Raw genomic sequence first — 17,443 nt, 5'->3', positions numbered from 1 at the left:
CATTAATGAATCCTATAAATACTATAGAACACTTTGAGGATTTTGCAATTAGGCAACTGGAAATCCAGTGAGGGTCTGATCAAATATTAGCAGGGTCTCATCCAAATCTTCAGAGTCTTGAGGACAAATTTTATTTTCTTTGTATCCATATATATGTCATTTTTAATGAAAAATACAACAGATATCTTTTGAAGTCTTAAACTATCCAATTAATTAAAGAGGGATTTAGGTCTCAGATGCAAAACTATGAACATCTAAAACTACAGTTATATAATACTTACAGACTATTGGGAAAAATCTCTGTCACTAGACATAAAGAAAACTTGAGAAAGAATATAGAAAATGTAAATAATAGTTTTTTAAACAATATGCTGTCCACTATTATTCAAAGCTAAAATATCCCAGATCCAAAGCTGATATAATTAAGTCTTCAAAGAAAGAAACAGCTCTATAATCACAGATGGCAGCCTTGGGTAATTCTTAAAACTGAATCTTATTTTTGATAATAATAGGACAAAAATCACAGAAAAAAAAAGCAAATGACATGTTCTATTGACACTAATACCTACACATGAACTTTTTAGCTCCTAATAAACATTTATATGGGATTGGGTAGTTGATGTATGTGTACTTTCTCATAAAATTTTTGGGAATTGTTTACCAAAAAATTTATGCTCTCCATTTCAAACTGTAAGTTCTTACCAGGATGCAGTTGCACAGGCAGAGACTGGCATTTCCTAGCTCCCCTTAAATCTTTCCGTGGTCACATGATTCGCTTCTGCCAATGTTTTGGGGCAGAATTGATATGTAGTTTTTGAGGATCAGGAGTTTTTAAGAAGTTGGGGTGCCTTCTCTATTATTGCTCCTCATTCACTCAACTGAATGCAGTGGACTCTGAGGCACTAGGTTATGACAGGGCCATGAGATAAAAGGAACCTGGTCTCAAAACCACCATCCCAAAGAAAGCCATATCCAATGGACAGACATCCTTGCATTGACTTGTGAGTGTTAAGCCACTGAAAGCAGATTTAGTTTTGGTTACTGTTACTCTAAATCCTTGTTAAGCAAAGAAAAAGTATTTCAAGAGGAAGCTATGACTATTATTTTCCCAGTAAATATGTATAACTTTTAAAAACCAAAGATCTTGTCATTATAAAAAAGAGTGCAGCTAATATATACTTTCATGTACTTTAAGTATGTCAATAATCAAACAACTATCAGAATATCAGTTAATGGATACTATATTTAGTTAACAACTAGTTCAAAAGACTGGCAAAGTTTCCACATTAAATTCTCCCTTGTGAATAGAAATGCATGAAATATAGAAGCTATTTTAATTTTTAATGTTCTTATTAAAATAGGAGGAATTATAATTTATATAGGCTTTCACTTAAAGTTTGATAAACTACCTGGCTACACATTTTTCTTAGTTGCCAAATCTGGCAACTTTTAAAAAAATTGATATTATTTAAAATGTAAAATTTTAACTGATTTCATATTTATTCTAATAGTGCTTTTCCCCCAAAGATAAACTGGCTATAGGAAAAGAAATAAAAATAGAAGCATATGAGTATATATGTTAGAGTAAAACCACAAAGCTGGAAGATTTTTGAGAGATTCCTTATGAGACAGTCTCTAAAGTTTTGAGGTGTTTGGTCAATATTATTGTACCCATTATGTGTAAGTGTGGAAGTCACTTGAAAGTGAGTGCTGCAGAGTAAAATCTTTCAACTGCAAAAAAAAAATTATGGGATAAATAAATACCATCAAGCTCTAGAGTTCTCTCATGAACTTTGAATACTGATTGAACTTTTGACTAAAAGGAATTGACTTTTTTTTTTTTTAGAATTTTAGTGTATTTTATCTGTTGTTATTATTATTATTATTATTATTTAATTTAAGAGGCAGAGAAGTGGAGAGTGAGCTTATCTGCTGGTCATTCCCTAAATGTTTGCAAGTGGGGGTGGGGGAGAGAACAAAAGCCAGGAGCCTGGAATGCAATCAGGTCTCCCATATAGATGGCAGGAACCCCAAGTACTTAGCCTTCACTGCTGTCTCCCAGGGTCTGTATCAGCAAGAAGCTGCAATCAGGAGCCAGTACCAGGGATTAAACGCAGGCACTCAGATGTAGGATGTGGATGTACTAACTGGTGTCTTAATGGCTGGGCCAAATGCTTGTCCCATAAAACCTGGGTACATTTTTAAGGAGATAAAGAATTATACTTACATTCTTATTTTATATATGAGAAAAATGATGCTGCAAAAGGTGAAATAACTTACTGTAGGTCATAAAACTAGTACTCATTAGAGTCAGGATCTACATCTTCTGATACTTTTGCCATAATGTTAAACTACTGTCTGAGCCTCAGATATATGGGTTGACTTCAAAAGCAATACTTAAGGAGGCTCTGGGATGGACTAAATGACCACCTAAAGGGCTCTTCAGCTTTACAAGATGAAATTAATTAAAGATGTGTTGGCTGACTGATTTAATGATTACAGATTATATGTCTGAAAGAGTGCTTGCCATGGCATCCATAAGAAACTTCTTTGAGCAGCTATTAATAAAAAGTACTTATGTGAAGCCTGAGTCAGAGGCTTTATGCTCCCACAGTGGTCATTTTTTACATTGTGTGGCAAAAAATTATTAATCTCTCTGTCTACTAGAATGTTGGCTTCTGTAGGGGGCAGGGAAGTGTCCCACTCATGTTGATAGCCCTGGTGTCAGGTTAACAGAAGTGGGGTCAATCATGCTGCATTGATCCATTATGCATTCCATTGATGGATTACTTTTGTTACATCACCGAGGAAAAATACTCAAAGGTGGTATACTAGCTTATTCATAATGAAGGATCAGCTAGAACACCTTCAGACATGATAATGCAGTAGACTTGTCCTAAATGATTCAGAAATATGTGTACAGAAGTTGAATGCTATCAGGAAACAAGACTGATTTATTCAAATAACCCCAAAGTCACCAAATAGTCAGCACTATTAGCCCCCTCTACGAATATCGGAGCAATTTGCAAAGGCCTTGTCATGTACCTGCTGATAGGTAATAAATGAATCAGTAAGATAATTCAAACAACTTTGACTAGAATTTATTTTCTAAATAGGTAGAGTTAAATATAAACTTACTCAAATTCCAGGCTTTCCGGTATAATTATTTACTTCAAACAAACGCCACTGTTAAACAAATTTTGTTTCAACCATTAGAGCATAAAATGTTACCAGACACTATTGCTGATTCCCTAATGCTTACTGAGGTGGGTTTACCACACTGGGACTTCTAGCCTCTGAAATGATCATGATGCAGCCGGAATCATGTTTCTAAGGCACCTGACACCCAACAGCGGGATGAGATTTTCAGAGAGGTATCTTATTAGTAATAATACTCAGTAACAAAGTGTAGGTACTAAGGAAGAATACCTTTGGCTCCTTTGATATTCAGATATTTCATTTATACAGATGTTCAGGTATGTGGCAGCCAGGTAAGATCATAAATCAGATAAGCTTTTTGTACTTTACAATGCATTTGGATATCAATTTCCCCATTTGTTTTTCCTACAAATCTCTTATTTTTCTCTATAATTTTTACAGTAGAAGAAACTGAGGCACAAAGAGATTAAGTGCCCTGAGGTCAAACAACAGCAGATCAAGGACTCAGATATAGCCCTTCCATGTAGAGTATGTAGCCATGGTGTGAAACTCCAAGTTGCTCATGTACACAACGGGCTAGCATGTGTCTCTGAGAAAAATCACACTGGGAGTCTCCGTTTCTTAATCGGTAAAACATGTAATACTTGCCTCAATAGCTTAAGAGATAGCATTTATAAATTCCAGGGTTCTGTGGCTAACATATGCTAGGTATACCATGTTTCTGCCACCTCTGTCTCTAACTCTATTAATTTTTTATTTTCTTAACAAATTACCACAAATCTTATGGTTAAAACAACACAAATTTACTAGCTTATAGTTCTGTAGTTTACAAGTCTGACGTGGGTCTTACTGGGCTGAGATCAGGGTCTTGACAAAGCTATGTTCCCTTTGGAAGCTCTAAGAGAGAATCCATCAACCTTGCTTTTGCAGCTTCTAAAGGCCACTCACATTCCCTGGCCAATGGCCCCCATCTTCAAAGCCAGCAACACAGCATGTTGGTGTAATCTTGGATTCTGCTTTGACATATATCTTTAACTCTTCTCTGTCTGTGTCTTCCACGGTTAAAAACTTGAATGTTTAGAATGGACACCCCTGGATAATCCAGGCTTCTCTCCCTATTTTAAGGTGAGCTGATTAGCAACCTTAATTTCACCTGCAACCTCAGCACACCTTCACCATGTAACAAAGCATATTCACAGGTTCTGCAGATTAAGATGTGGATATCATTGTAGGGGATATGATTCTTCCTACCACACTGCTCTTCTCAACTTCTCCTTTCACAAAGACTGGGGACTAAGATAAAAAGAGAGTGGTTTTGATCAATTCTTGTAATTTGCTAAAAACTTGGTGGGTGTGTAGAAAGAAAAATTATATATGACAGCATAATGGAGAAAATCATAATGGAAAAGAAGGTTCCAGAGGTCTTAGGAAAAGTAATTCAAAGGAGAAGCAACTGTTGTGGATTGAGCTATGTCTCTCCTAAATTCACATTAAAGTCCTAACCTGTAGTGCGGCTCTATGAGGAGACTGTGTTAGATGAGGTCACAGAGGTGGGACACTGGTCCTAAGGTTCTGATGTCCTTGTAAGAAGAAGAAGGGACACCAGAGAGATCTCTCCCTGTGCATGCATGTAGAGAAGAGGCCAGATGAGGACAGAGCAAGAAGCCAGGGAGAGTGGTTCCATCCTGACTGGCGCCCTTGACCTTGGACTCCCAGACTTCTGAACCATAAGAGAACTGACTTCTGTTGTTTAAGCAGCCTGTTCTGTGGTGTTTTCTTACAGCAGCCCTTAGCAGATTAACACTGCAACAAATGTGGATGGGGAAAGTGTTTGAAAAGAAAGTTAGAATTTGTTGATAAACTTAAATAAAGGGTCTTGCAGGCAGAGAAAATTCTGTATCTGGCCTCATAAAGTATAATCCCAGAAAGGTGATGGTTTCCAAAGTACTTTAAGCAATCTCAGAGAATCTGCTTATAATATCCCAATGAAATGTTGAAAAAAATGCTTCATGCTTAAGTAATACACCTGTCATTGGTTAAATGGTAGGAAAAAAAAAAGAGTTTGATGTTGGCTGTCTAGATCTGGATGTTTTATTCATTTTAGTGGCTTTGCCATTCTGAATAACCCAAGCCAGCTGGCTGGCCTTTCGTTTAAATGACAATTTCTCATACAGTGCTTCATATGCCTACACCTCTTTGTAGGTATTTATAGAAAATCCCCAGCAAGCTGTCTCAGGCTCTTGATCAATGCGAGCTCTCTGCTCCTATTACAGGGCTTTTGACTGGCCAGAGAATGGCATGAGTGCAGGTCTTGGCTACTGGTTTTTATCTGCAGCTGTGCAAATGTGTCATTTAAAACTCTTTCATGGGCAAATAGTAGTAGTATACAGTAAGAGAAGGAAGGGGCGCTCATCCAGTGCCAGGCATTTTGTTAGGGGCTTTACACTGTTAATTTCATTCAATTCTCAAAAAAAAAAAAAAAAAGAAAAAGAAAAAAAAGATAACAATATAGGCGATACAAATTATCCTTGTTTTTGGATGAGAATAGAGGGAACAGGCAATTGAAAGGACTTACCAGTACCAAGGTCACCCTCAAAAAGTGATGGCATAAACATTAGAATCCAGGTCTGTCTGATATTAAAACTCTTATTTTTTTCCTACCAATTGCCTGCCTCAACTTTTGATAGTAGTCATTCATTTGATAAGTGTTTAGTCCCCATGCATATGACACCCTGTGGTAGGTAATGGATATTCTAAAACAGTTATCACAGAGATGATTACAGCTCTGAAATCCAAACTTGTGATTTCAGAACCTTACAATTTATTCACAGCTAAAAACTGTTTGGGGAAAAATAATAAAAAGATTCATATTTTTCTTAAGTTCTCTGTCAATTTCTTCATTATAGTTTCAGTAAGAATGAAATGCTCAGGATTATTATGCATGTAAAAGATACTGAAGAGCCTACACATATTTCCCTTATCTGGCCTGAAGTCAGCTGCATAGAAATTGTCCTGACACCTCATCAAGTGAGCCTTAGAATTTATTAGTCTGTCAGAGGACATTTCTTAACTTACCGAAAATGAACCAAAGCAGTCAAATTAATGAGGGAGGGCTCCTGACAGTGTCCACCAAAGTGAAACTGAAAATAATCTACCAAGGATGTAGGAAAAGCTGAAAGTAGTAGCAGCTTTTTATTTCTAATCCAGAAACCATCAGTCCTCTCCATCCCCCTCTCTCTAAAAACCCTCATTTCTAATTGCACTGGAATTATCTAAAATACTCGGTACTTGAAAAATAAAGTTAGGGACTAAAAAAAGTAATAACCTAGAATTCTTTTCTTGTGTTTTATATTTTTTATTAATTTGATAAATGAGATGACACAATGTAACTGAAACTTTTATTTAGTATGGTAAACTGACAGTGAAAACGTCATCCATAAATTGGTTATGTTCCATATTCTTTCCACCTTGAGAACAACCTAACAAGCTATTCTATCCCAAGTTCAGAAAGTCATTTAAGGTCATTATTGAACACTGAATGGATAGAAGTGAGAAAAGCCATGCCTACTGCATGTTAGTTATGCTTTGGAGTCATAAAAAGCATAGTTCTCAAGTTCGGAAATTCTCATAAGAAATTACTTTTGTTATGCCTGCCTAACAGTTGTACTCTTAGTATTGTTCATCCTGGAGAGTCCCTTGTGTTAGCAATATGCTCTGGAAGACCAGGGGTGCAAAGATATGGTGGGTGTTCTATATTCCACTTCTCCCTTGCACCCATAGCAGACACCTCTAACTGATCAAAGTATATACCAGTGAGGCTGAATATGGCTTCAAAATTTTTCTTAAAGCACTTGAGATAGCTGTTAAACTATTACCAAATGACAAAGTTGGTGTGAGTTGAAATCTATTTGCTTTCCTTGCTCTGGACAGAAACCTTTGTTGTTTAAAAAAATTATATAGACTCCTGAGGTTCTACCATCATATATTTGTGATGTTCTTTTTTTTTTGACAGGCAGAGTGGACAGTGAGAGAGAGAGAGACAGAGAGAAAGGTCTTCCTTTTGCCGTTGGTTCACCCTCCAATGGCCGCCGTGGTAGGTGTACTGCGGCCGGCGCACCGCGCTGATCCGATGGCAGGAGCCAGGTGCTTCTCCTGGTCTCCCATGGGGTGCAAGGCCCAAGGACTTGGGCCATCCTCCACTGCACTCCCTGGCCACAGCAGAGAGCTGGCCTGGAAGAGGGGCAACCGGGACAGGATCAGTACCCCGACCGGGACTAGAACCCGGTGTGCCGGCGCCGCAAGGCGGAGGATTAGCCTGTTGAGCTGCGGCGCTGGCCACATTTGTGATGTTCTAATACTTTCTGGGTAATGGAGAATGGAATTTCTAACATGAAGAACAATATCTCAAATTTTAGGATATGACACAAGGACATATCAAATTCACACACAGAGAAGTATAAGCCATGCTTAAGTACATTTTTCTAAAGTAACTTTTTAAAAACAAGTGATTATATTTAATTTAAAAATTGCCAAAAACACAACTGAATATTCAAGACACGTACTTTATATTGAGAATATTTTATCTTTCATAATAGAGGCATATAGATTATATGTGTGTGTGTGTGTGTGTGTTTAATTTAACGTATGTCATTCTGGTAGTCACACTCTAAGATGGCTCCCAATGATCCCCACCCTCTGGTGTTCACACTCTAACATAGTTGCCTCCTACACTGCTCCAGGGTTGGTTTTTGTGACCAACAGCACATGGCAGAAGTGTTTGGGTGTCATTCACTTCTGAGGCTGGTTATGAAAGTACTGTTTGGGTACCAGTTATAGCATTAATTCACATTGTACAACACATTAAGGACAGAGATCCTACATGGGGAGTAAGCGCACAGTGACTGTTGTTGACTTAACAACTGACACTGTTGTTTATGGCATCAGTAATCACCCTAGGCTCTTGTCATGAGTTGCCAAGGCTATGGAGGTCTTTTGAGTTTGCCGACTCCGGTCTTATTTAGACAAGGTCATAGTCAAAGTGGAAGTTTTCTCCTCCCTTCAGAGTAAGGTACCTTCTTCTTTCATGGCCCATTCTTTCCACTGGGATCTCACTAGCAGAGATCTTTCATTTAGGTCTTCTTCTTCTTTTTTTTTTCCCAGAGTGTCTTGGCTTTCCATACCTAAAATACTCTCATGGGCTCTTCAGCCATATCCAAATGCCTTAAGGGCTGATTCTGAGGCCAGAGTGCTGTTTAGGACATCTGCCATTCTATGAGTCTGCTGTGTATCCTGCTTCCCATGTTGGATCGTTCTCTCCCTTTTTGATTCTATCAGTTAGTATTATCAGACACTAGTCTTGTTTATGTGATCCCTTTGACTCTTAATCCTATCATTATGATCAATTATGAACTGAAACTGATCACTTAGACTAGTGAGATGGCAATGGTACATGCAACCTTGGTGGGATTGGATTGGAATCCCCGAGCACATTTCTAACTCTACCAGTTGGGGAAAGTCCAATTGAGCATGTCCCAAACTGTACATCTCCTCCCTCTCTTATATTTAACAGGGATCACTTTTCAGTTAAATTTAAACACCTAAGAATAATTGTGTGTTAATTAAAGAGTTCAACCAATAGTATTAAGTAGAACAAAAAAAATACTAAAAGGGATAAAGTATTAAGTTGTTCATTGACATTCAGGACAACGGCTGATCAAGTCACTGTTTCCCATAGAGTCCATTTCACTTCAACAGGTTTCCTTTTTGGTGCTAGGTTAGTTGTCGCCGATCAGGGAGAACATATGATATTTGTCCCTTTGGGACTGGCTTATTTCACTCAGCATGATGTGTTCCAGATTCCTCCATTTTGTTATGAATAACTAGATTTCATTTTTTTTCACTGCTGTATAGTATTCTATAGAGTACATATCTCATAGTTTCTTTATCCAGTCTACTGTTGATGGGCATTTAGGTTGATTCCAGGTCCTAGCTATTGTGAATTGAGCTGCAATAAACATTAAGGTGCAGACAGCTTTTTTATTTGCCAAATTAATTTCCTTTGGGTAAATTCCAAGGAGTGGTATGGCTGGGTGGTATGGTAGGGTTATATTCAGGTGTCTGAGGAATCTCCAGACTGACTTCCATAGTGGCTTAACCAGTTTGCATTCCCACCAACAGTGGGTTAGTGTCCCTTTTTCCCCACATCCTCGCCAGCATCTGTTGTTGGTAGATATCTGTATGTGAGCTATTCTAACCGGGGTGAGGTGAAACTTCATTGTGGTTTTGATTTGCATTTCCCTGATGGCTAGTGATCCTGAACATTTTTTCATGTGTCTGTTGGCCATTTGGATTTCCTCTTTTGAAAAATGTCTATTGAGGTCTTGGCCCATCTCTTAAGTGGGTTGTTTGTTTTGTTGTTGTGAGAGGCAGAGAGACACACACAGACAGAGCTCCCATCTATTTGTTTACTCTTTAAATACCTGCAACAGCCTGGGCTGGGCCAGGGCAAAGCTGGGAGCTGGGAACTCAATCTCCCACTTGGGTGCCAGGGACCCAACCATTTGAGCCATCACCTGATACTTTCCAGGGTATGCACTATCAGGAAGCTGGAACAGGTGGCAGAGCCCGGATTCAAACCTAGGCACTCTGATATGGGAAGTGGGAATGAAAACTGGGATCTTAACTGCTGAGCCAAATACCCGCCCTGGTAACAGACATTTTATAAAAGAAGATATATTTTATTTATTTAAAAGGCAGAGTGGCAGAGAGAGGGTGACAGACAGAGGAAGAGATATCCCATCTGCCGGTTCACTCCCCAAATGCCTGCAATGCCGGGGCTGGGCCAGGCCAAAGCCAGGAGCTAGCAACTCCATCTAGGTCTCCCATGTGGGTGGTAGGACCCTAGGTACATGGCCAACATCCTCTGCTTTCCCAGGCATGGAACTGGATATGAAGTTTAGCAGCCAGGACTCAAACTAGTGCTCTGAAATGGGATGCCAGTGTTGTAGGTGATGGCTTAACCTGTTGTGCCACAATGCTGGCACCAATAACAAATATTTTATCATTAAATTTAATAATGTTACAACTCTCTCTATGGAGAAAATAAGAAAAATTTGAGAGACAAAGAGAGAGGCAGAAAGAGAGTGAGAGAGAGAGAGAGACAGAAAGAGAGAGAGTGAAAATAAGAAAAAGTTGGCTAGGGGCCGGTGCTGTGGCCTAGTGGGTAAAGCCACCGCCTGTAGTGCCGGCATCCCATATGGGCAATGGTTCGAGTCCTGGTCGCTCCACTTCCAATCCTGCTCTCTGCTATGGCCTGGGAAAGCAGTAGAAGATGGCCCAACAACTTTGGCCCCTGCACCGACGTGGGAGACCCAGAAGAAGCTCCTGGCTCCTGGCTTCAGATCAGCCCAGCTCTGGCCATTGCTGCTGATTGGAGAGAGAACCAGCAGATGGAAGACCTCTTTTACTCTCTGCCTCCCCTTCTCTGTGTAACTCTTTCAAATAAATAGATAAATCTTAAAAAAAAAAAGAAAAAGTTGGCTTTATATATATTTATAGCAAGTGAGTAAACACGAACTACAAGCATATATGCATTTACAAGTTGGTATATACACACACACAGAGTTATACATGTTTGTTAGGTCTAAGAAACATTGGCTCTAGCAATGCCAAGGCTAACAAAATTTGTTTACATGAGGTGAAATGCTTTCTTCTCCTGCAACAGAACTTTGGTAGAGGACAAAGTATTTATAGATGTGCAGTGGACATGTGGATGTCTCAGAATATTCAATGAAGATTATGTTCCTATGGGCATCCTTAGGACAGCACTGACAGTTACTCCCTTGCCTGAGCTTGGCTTCTAACAGATGTAACAATTCAATTTCTGGGGGAGACAGTGACCGGCGTCAGTATCAGGAAGAGATTATACGTACACAGATCATATCCTTTCCAGTGTTCTGGGACAGTGATTCCAGTCATTATGCTTTCTAAGCAGAGGTGACAGAGGCGAAGCTCTGAGTTCATTATTTGTGATTTCTTGCCTCCAAAGTATCATTCACCTGGCAAATGAACCACCACTAATCTCGAAAGCTAACAGGCTACTTAGGCTCAAATTTTGGTTATAATACTGGAAAGATGAAAATTTAAAAACAAAAACCACCAAAGGGGTCTGCATTGTGGCTTAGCAGGTTGGGCTATCACATGTGACACCAGAAATCCATGTGAGCACTGATTTGAGTCCCAGCTGTTCCACTTCTGATCTGGTTCCCTGCTAATGTACTGGAAAGCAGTGGAAGATGCCCTGAGTGCTTGGGCCCTTGCTACCCACATAGGAGACCTAGATGGAGTTCCAGGCTCTTGGTGCCTGACCCAGTGTGGGTTGTTGCAGCCATTTGAGGGGTGAAGTGGAAGATGGAAGATTCCTGTCACCACCCCATGACCCCCACCCCCACAGCCCGTGTGTGTATGTGTGTATAAAAGAGAGAGAGAGAGAGAGAGAGAGAGAGAGAGAGAGAGAGAGACCCTCTCTTTCACTCTGCCTTTCAAGTAAATAAATAAATCTTAAAAACACACACACACACACATACACACAACAAAACTAAATAGTTCCAAGAAGGACATAGCAGATATTTGCTTATGCAGACTTTACTTATCTGGCAATATTGTCTAACAATAATGCAACTAAAAGCCCTGAAGAACCATCCACCAAAACATTAGAGGGAAGGGAGTGAAGAGGGCTAACCTTTGCTGAAAGTGTCTACTTTGGGTGTGGAGCTATGATAGACTCTTTGCATACATAAGCTTGTTCATTGTGCACAGGAACCCTATGAAGTGGAAATATACTGTTCATTTTATAAATGGAAATTATATTTGCAAATGAAAATTAAAGACCAGAGAGGTCAGGTCAATGTGCTTAAAGTCACTCAGCTATTCTGCAGAAGCATCAGCATTTGAATCCAAGTTTCTTCAAGTTTAAAGTCCATGCTCTTCTTTCCTTAAAACAGAAGGCTTTCCTGTAATCAAATCTACCTGGACTAGAACTTATATAGTTGACTCACATAAGAACCTCTGCAAGATATTTACAAGAAATTGGTATTAGCCTGATTATGCAATACTTTGTCCTCCTCAACTTAAAAACACCTGGGAAAGAAGGCAGATTGTGTGCAGGAAAAAATGGAGACAAGAGATGAGAAGAGAAACAGGCACACTGAGCACAGCAAGAGATGACAGCTGTGTCTCTAGTACAGCTTATAAAGCTTCATATCGCCTGTAGAACTCACTGTATTATGTATGATGATGGATGTTCATCATGATTTTGTTCGGTAGCCTTTGGGTAAGAAGGTAGGGAAGTAGGTAACAATTATTAAATAAGACTTTCATCTTGAACAGTTAAACTAAAATAAGTCTTGGTGCTTGAGTGGGATTAAGTTCAACAACAGAAAGTAACACATGACAAGCACCCTGTTCTTCCGTGAGACTGAATAAAGGAAACACTGGTATACTGTTAGATTTTAACATTCTCACTCTTTGACCTTTCTAATCTCCAGGAGATAACTACTCATTCTTAGAACTAAGTTGCTATTCTGCAATTTTAAAATGGATAGAGTGCAGAGCTCTATCTAAATCAAAATCTTGTCACATGTCAACAAACTACATTAATATCAGGAGAGGTGGTGCAGCAAGGAGATGTGTATGTAGGAGGGTAGCTTTGGAGCCAGACCACCCTGGATGTGTATCTTGGCTCTGCAATTTTCTTGAGTTTGGCCTCTTTTACAAACAGTATCTCCAACTGTAATGGTGAAACAATGATATCCACCACTGCCTTTAGAGGAACAAAGTTATCTTGTTATCTTTCTTCTGCTTTCCTTGTGCACCAAGATTAAGGTCAAGGAAGAGAATTCATGGGCTTCCAAAACACACCCTTTGGGCTGCATTTTCTGAGTGAAGGAAGGGGACTAAAGTAATATAGTACCTCTATTCCTTTTACAGAAACTGTGTTTTAGATCTCAGGGAAGCCAAGGGCTTGTTGACTTGTTTCTCTTTTGTCTCTTCTCCTGGGTGCTGTTATCTTGTGCAGTGGGGGTCCAGCCCAAGGCTACTGTTCCATTCTGTAAGGAACAGTGGCTTAAGCTAGGTGGTACCAGACAAACCAACTCTGGCCATCTTTTGCTTCCTCATTCTTCTTTGTTATGGCCAATTGTGCCCCTTTTCTCATACAACATTAGTTAGGTTCTGACATTCATCCTTGGGTTAGAATACACTGACAGACAGCTAAGCTTAGGTAAAAGAGTTCCCCATAGGGCCCAGTTTCATTTTCTGACATTTCCCATAACCCCAGTTCATAGTGCATGCTGGTTTTCCTTCCTCTGATCATCCAGTTCTTTTCAGGTCCTTCAGGGATAAAGGCATGGCTAAAGGCAATACAGAGTTCACCACTACTAAAAGTCAAAGAACACCTATTTTCCACATTGTTAAAATGCTTAAATTGTTAAGGGCACGGAAAACTACTGCACACAAATACGCGTGGCTATTGAACACCATCTAGTATGTAGCTCAAATGTGGTTTTTCATTTCCCTGCCATATCTGCCTGGCAGTGATCCAAACTTTCTGGGAACTAAAGAGGTTAATCAGCATATCAGAAGGCAAGTTCCCTTATGGAAGTAAACAGTGTGATGCGAACTGTAATCCGCATATTGAATTCCTGCGTCCTCTTTTCCAAAAGTTCCTTTTCTTCCACATGTTATAAAATATACTTTTGCTTCATTTGTCAATTTTTGTTAGAGACCACAAGGAAAAAACACACCATGAAAACACTTCGCCAGGTTTTAAACTTAGTTCTTCCGTTAAACCCTGCTCAATTCTTTCAACAGTGATGTGATTTTTCAGGGTATTTTTCCACTATAGTCATTTCTCCAAATTGTAAAACTACTATTTCTTGGTCACCTACTGTGTTCAGAGTTCTATAGGAGGTTCTTAACATTTAACACCTCTATAAAGTAGGTTATACTCCCCTTATCTTATGATGAGAAAATGGAGGTTATGAGAAACATAGGAAGCTATGCAAAGTCACAGGGTTTGAGAATCCAAAATCTTGAAAGAACAGCAAGGACAATTCTCCTCTTTCCCCCTAAAATACAGACAAGTATAATTTGCTAATAGCTATTCAAGGGAATCTCTTGGAATCTTGGGAGTCTGCTGGGATTTCTCTTTGTTCTCTCATATTGCCAATTTTGATGTGAAAGGAGTTACCCAGAATATAGTGGAAGTACAGAAGACTGCTTTGTCCAGGGTAAAACTAACCAGTCCAGTAGCTAGAAAATGGATTCCTGTTCTAGTGCTAGCCTAGTATAGTAGAAAAGATCTGGGTCAGTGTGCTTTGATTTTAGTCCTGGCTTGATAATTTAGTAGCTGTGATTTTTTTTTGGCAATTACTCAAGGTTCTTATTTTCTTCATCTATAAAATAGGGAAAATGATTGGATACATAAACCTCAAAGGACTGTTCTGAGAATCCACTGAAATAAAGTTTACTCAAATACTGTCCTATTTATCTCTCAAGTTATTTATTGTCTCTCTCCTCACTATTGTGTAAATCCCATGATGATTATTATTAGTATTATTAAGAAGTTTTAAGACCTACAAAATGGACTTCTCATTAGATATTAACTTTTCATAAATATTAATAATATTAGCCAGCAAGTGATTTCAGGCAGCAAATATTTAAGTTCAAATGATGATTCTAAGTTTTTGATGTTTCCCTTAAAATTATTTCCATTTTTCTCCCAAAGGATATCTGATATTAGCATTTAAATCACATGGAATGAAAATGGTGAGGCTTCATTTCTTCTTACTAAGTTTTCTAACCTCAAGGGGGTTTCTTGGTTTTGCTGATTATTCTGCAACTCCCAGGTTCTTTCCAGATGTGAGGAAAATTGCTTACTTGGTTGAGACGTTTGTACTTACTTGATGAAGTACTTGATTCCATCTGCTGTGTAAGCTTCCTCCCACCCATAAGGTAAGCCTAAAGTGAAAGAAAACCAAAAATACTTTTAATAAGATGATGATGATAATTTTATTTCCTGGACACAAAACTCTCTATCTTTACAATTATTTAAATACATTTCTTGTACAAAATAGTCTTCTAAGAAGAGGGCCAATTCAGATGAGCTTTCATATTCAGCATCTTTAGAATATAATAAATACATTTTGAACAGTTAACAATCTGCTTTAGTTGCAATAACTGGATTATGACTTGTCATTTACATGTGGTGAGCATTTTTGTCAGCAGGATACAAGCAAAATTTTGTGTTGCAGTGGATGGTTTTTGCCTGGAGGCAGAAGGATGGACAAGATGGCCTCTGCTCATCTATTCTGGCTCAATGTTTCTTTAATTGGCTCCTTTTACATTCTTTCACTCAGCTCCATAGGGAATCAAACATGAGTGCCAGATCAGCAGGGGTGTGAACACAGCTTTTGGACAAGGCAAAATTCCTTATTAAGTTTGAAAGTTTAGTAAAGTGATTTATAATGGATTGTGGCATTTTACTTTGTTAATTAAGAATTTGGTGCACTAAACATAAACGGCTAAACAATTTGCTAAATTTAGCTTCTATTTCTATAATGGGAATTAGAATAGTTAACTGTAAAGAGATGCAGATTAAAGTAAGCAAGCAACATTTGGCCATTTCTGTAAGTGAGTATATTTCTGCCCTCATCGTACCCAGAGAAAAGCCCCATGTTCAGGCAGTCACATTCTTTGATGTTCCAATTCTAGGCACTAGCCCTGCAGAATGCAAGGGTTTCTCACCCTCTGCTGCATTCCTGAGTACTGCTAAGGATTTTAAGTGACCTTTTGGATCAGCTGTTTGATACTGGCTTATCATGGCTCCTTTGATGAGTACAAGACACATACACACAAAACAATGGTTTTCATGGCTCAGGAAGCAGAAAGCAGCTGAGTTTTAACAACAAATCAATGATTTCCATTCTCCTAGGTCTCAGCAAGGGGCTGAATGAACAGTAACTATTTGAAATAACCCCTTGAGTGCATCAGTGTTCATTCTTAAGAGAAGATTCTTTGAGAAGCAGTGATATTTGGATGCTGTTTTGTAATAAAGAAAAACAAACCAAAAACTTTTCCCTTATACTGAAGTCCAGTCTTTTAACAATTTACAAATTGTATCAAATAAGGTCCTAGGCAAAAATTCCGTCACTATTTCCTTCATATATTAACACAGGCCACCTTGGAGATTTGGTTCTCTCAGTGAATAAATGTCCCTATTCTAAGTAGAACATAAGCACTTGTGAGAACTCAGCATAAGCACATGATTGACTTCTGAAAAGGCCAAGAAGTGACAGTCTGTCTCTTCTAGGAACTGACACTCTGTCTCCTTTAGGGTCCACCACCAGCACCTGCCAGACAGGCCCTAACTGCTACTACAACAGTTCAAGTAGATTTTTCATCTTCACACTTTCTACATCTTTTTTACAGATCACTTCATTCATCACTGACAAGTCCCTTACCTGCAGAGAAGAATCTGATAATTATACACAGGAATTTGCTTTCATGACAAAAAGTGCTCAGAAATACCAGAATTCTGATCAACAAGGCAAAGATAGCTAAAAGTTAAGTAGAAAGTTATTCTAATGTGATAAATATTTTTCCTGTTAAATTACTTATTTTTCTAGAGAGCATAATTATATCTGTTTTTCTAATTTATGTCACAGATATTTTGAAGTGAAAAGGTTAAGAAAAGCATATATTTTATTTCTATGTCTTTATTTGAAAGGCAGAGTTAGAGAGGGAAGGAGAAAGGGAACAAGGGAAAGAGAGAGACAGACAGAGAGAGGGTGAGAGAAACAGATCCTCCATCCCTGGCTCACTCCCCATAGGGTCACAATGGCCAAGACTGGGCCAGGTTGAAGCCAGGACCTGGAACTCCTTCTGGGTCTCCAGTGTGGGTACAGGGGCCCATATGGCATGCTGGCATTGCAGAAGGTGGCTTAATGTGCCATGCAACAACGGAAGCCCCCAAAAGTATATACTTTAAAGATAGTTTCACTTCATCCTCAAGATCATTTGATAATTGAGATTGACATTGGAATACTACATTCTCTGTACTTTCAGAATAGAAACCTTGCCTTGGTTATATCTTAAAATTATTAAGCAAGAAATATGACTTCACAACAGTCTAATAAAAGTACTAATTCATAAGCATTTAAGTCATAATAGTTATTCAATGACTGTAGCTATAGCTATCCTTGTGTATTAAATAGCATATATAGCT

At 38.7% G+C, this 17,443-nt stretch overlaps 1 protein-coding gene across 1 annotated transcript in view; it reads right to left on the bottom strand.

The window, feature by feature from the left end:
* Positions 1-17,443, bottom strand: part of STXBP4 (syntaxin binding protein 4) — a 182,063-nt gene that overhangs the window by 8,747 nt on the left and 155,873 nt on the right. The window contains exon 17 of the mRNA XM_062216363.1: positions 15,120-15,177. Coding sequence (XP_062072347.1) covers positions 15,120-15,177 — 58 coding nt within the window. The remainder of the gene's footprint in view (positions 1-15,119; positions 15,178-17,443) is intronic.

This window comes from Lepus europaeus, chromosome 18, assembly GCF_033115175.1.
Source record: "Lepus europaeus isolate LE1 chromosome 18, mLepTim1.pri, whole genome shotgun sequence".
Classification (NCBI taxonomy): domain Eukaryota; kingdom Metazoa; phylum Chordata; class Mammalia; order Lagomorpha; family Leporidae; genus Lepus; species Lepus europaeus.
The sequence above is the reverse complement of the archived record's forward strand: the minus strand, read 5'-3'. Positions and strand labels throughout refer to the sequence as shown.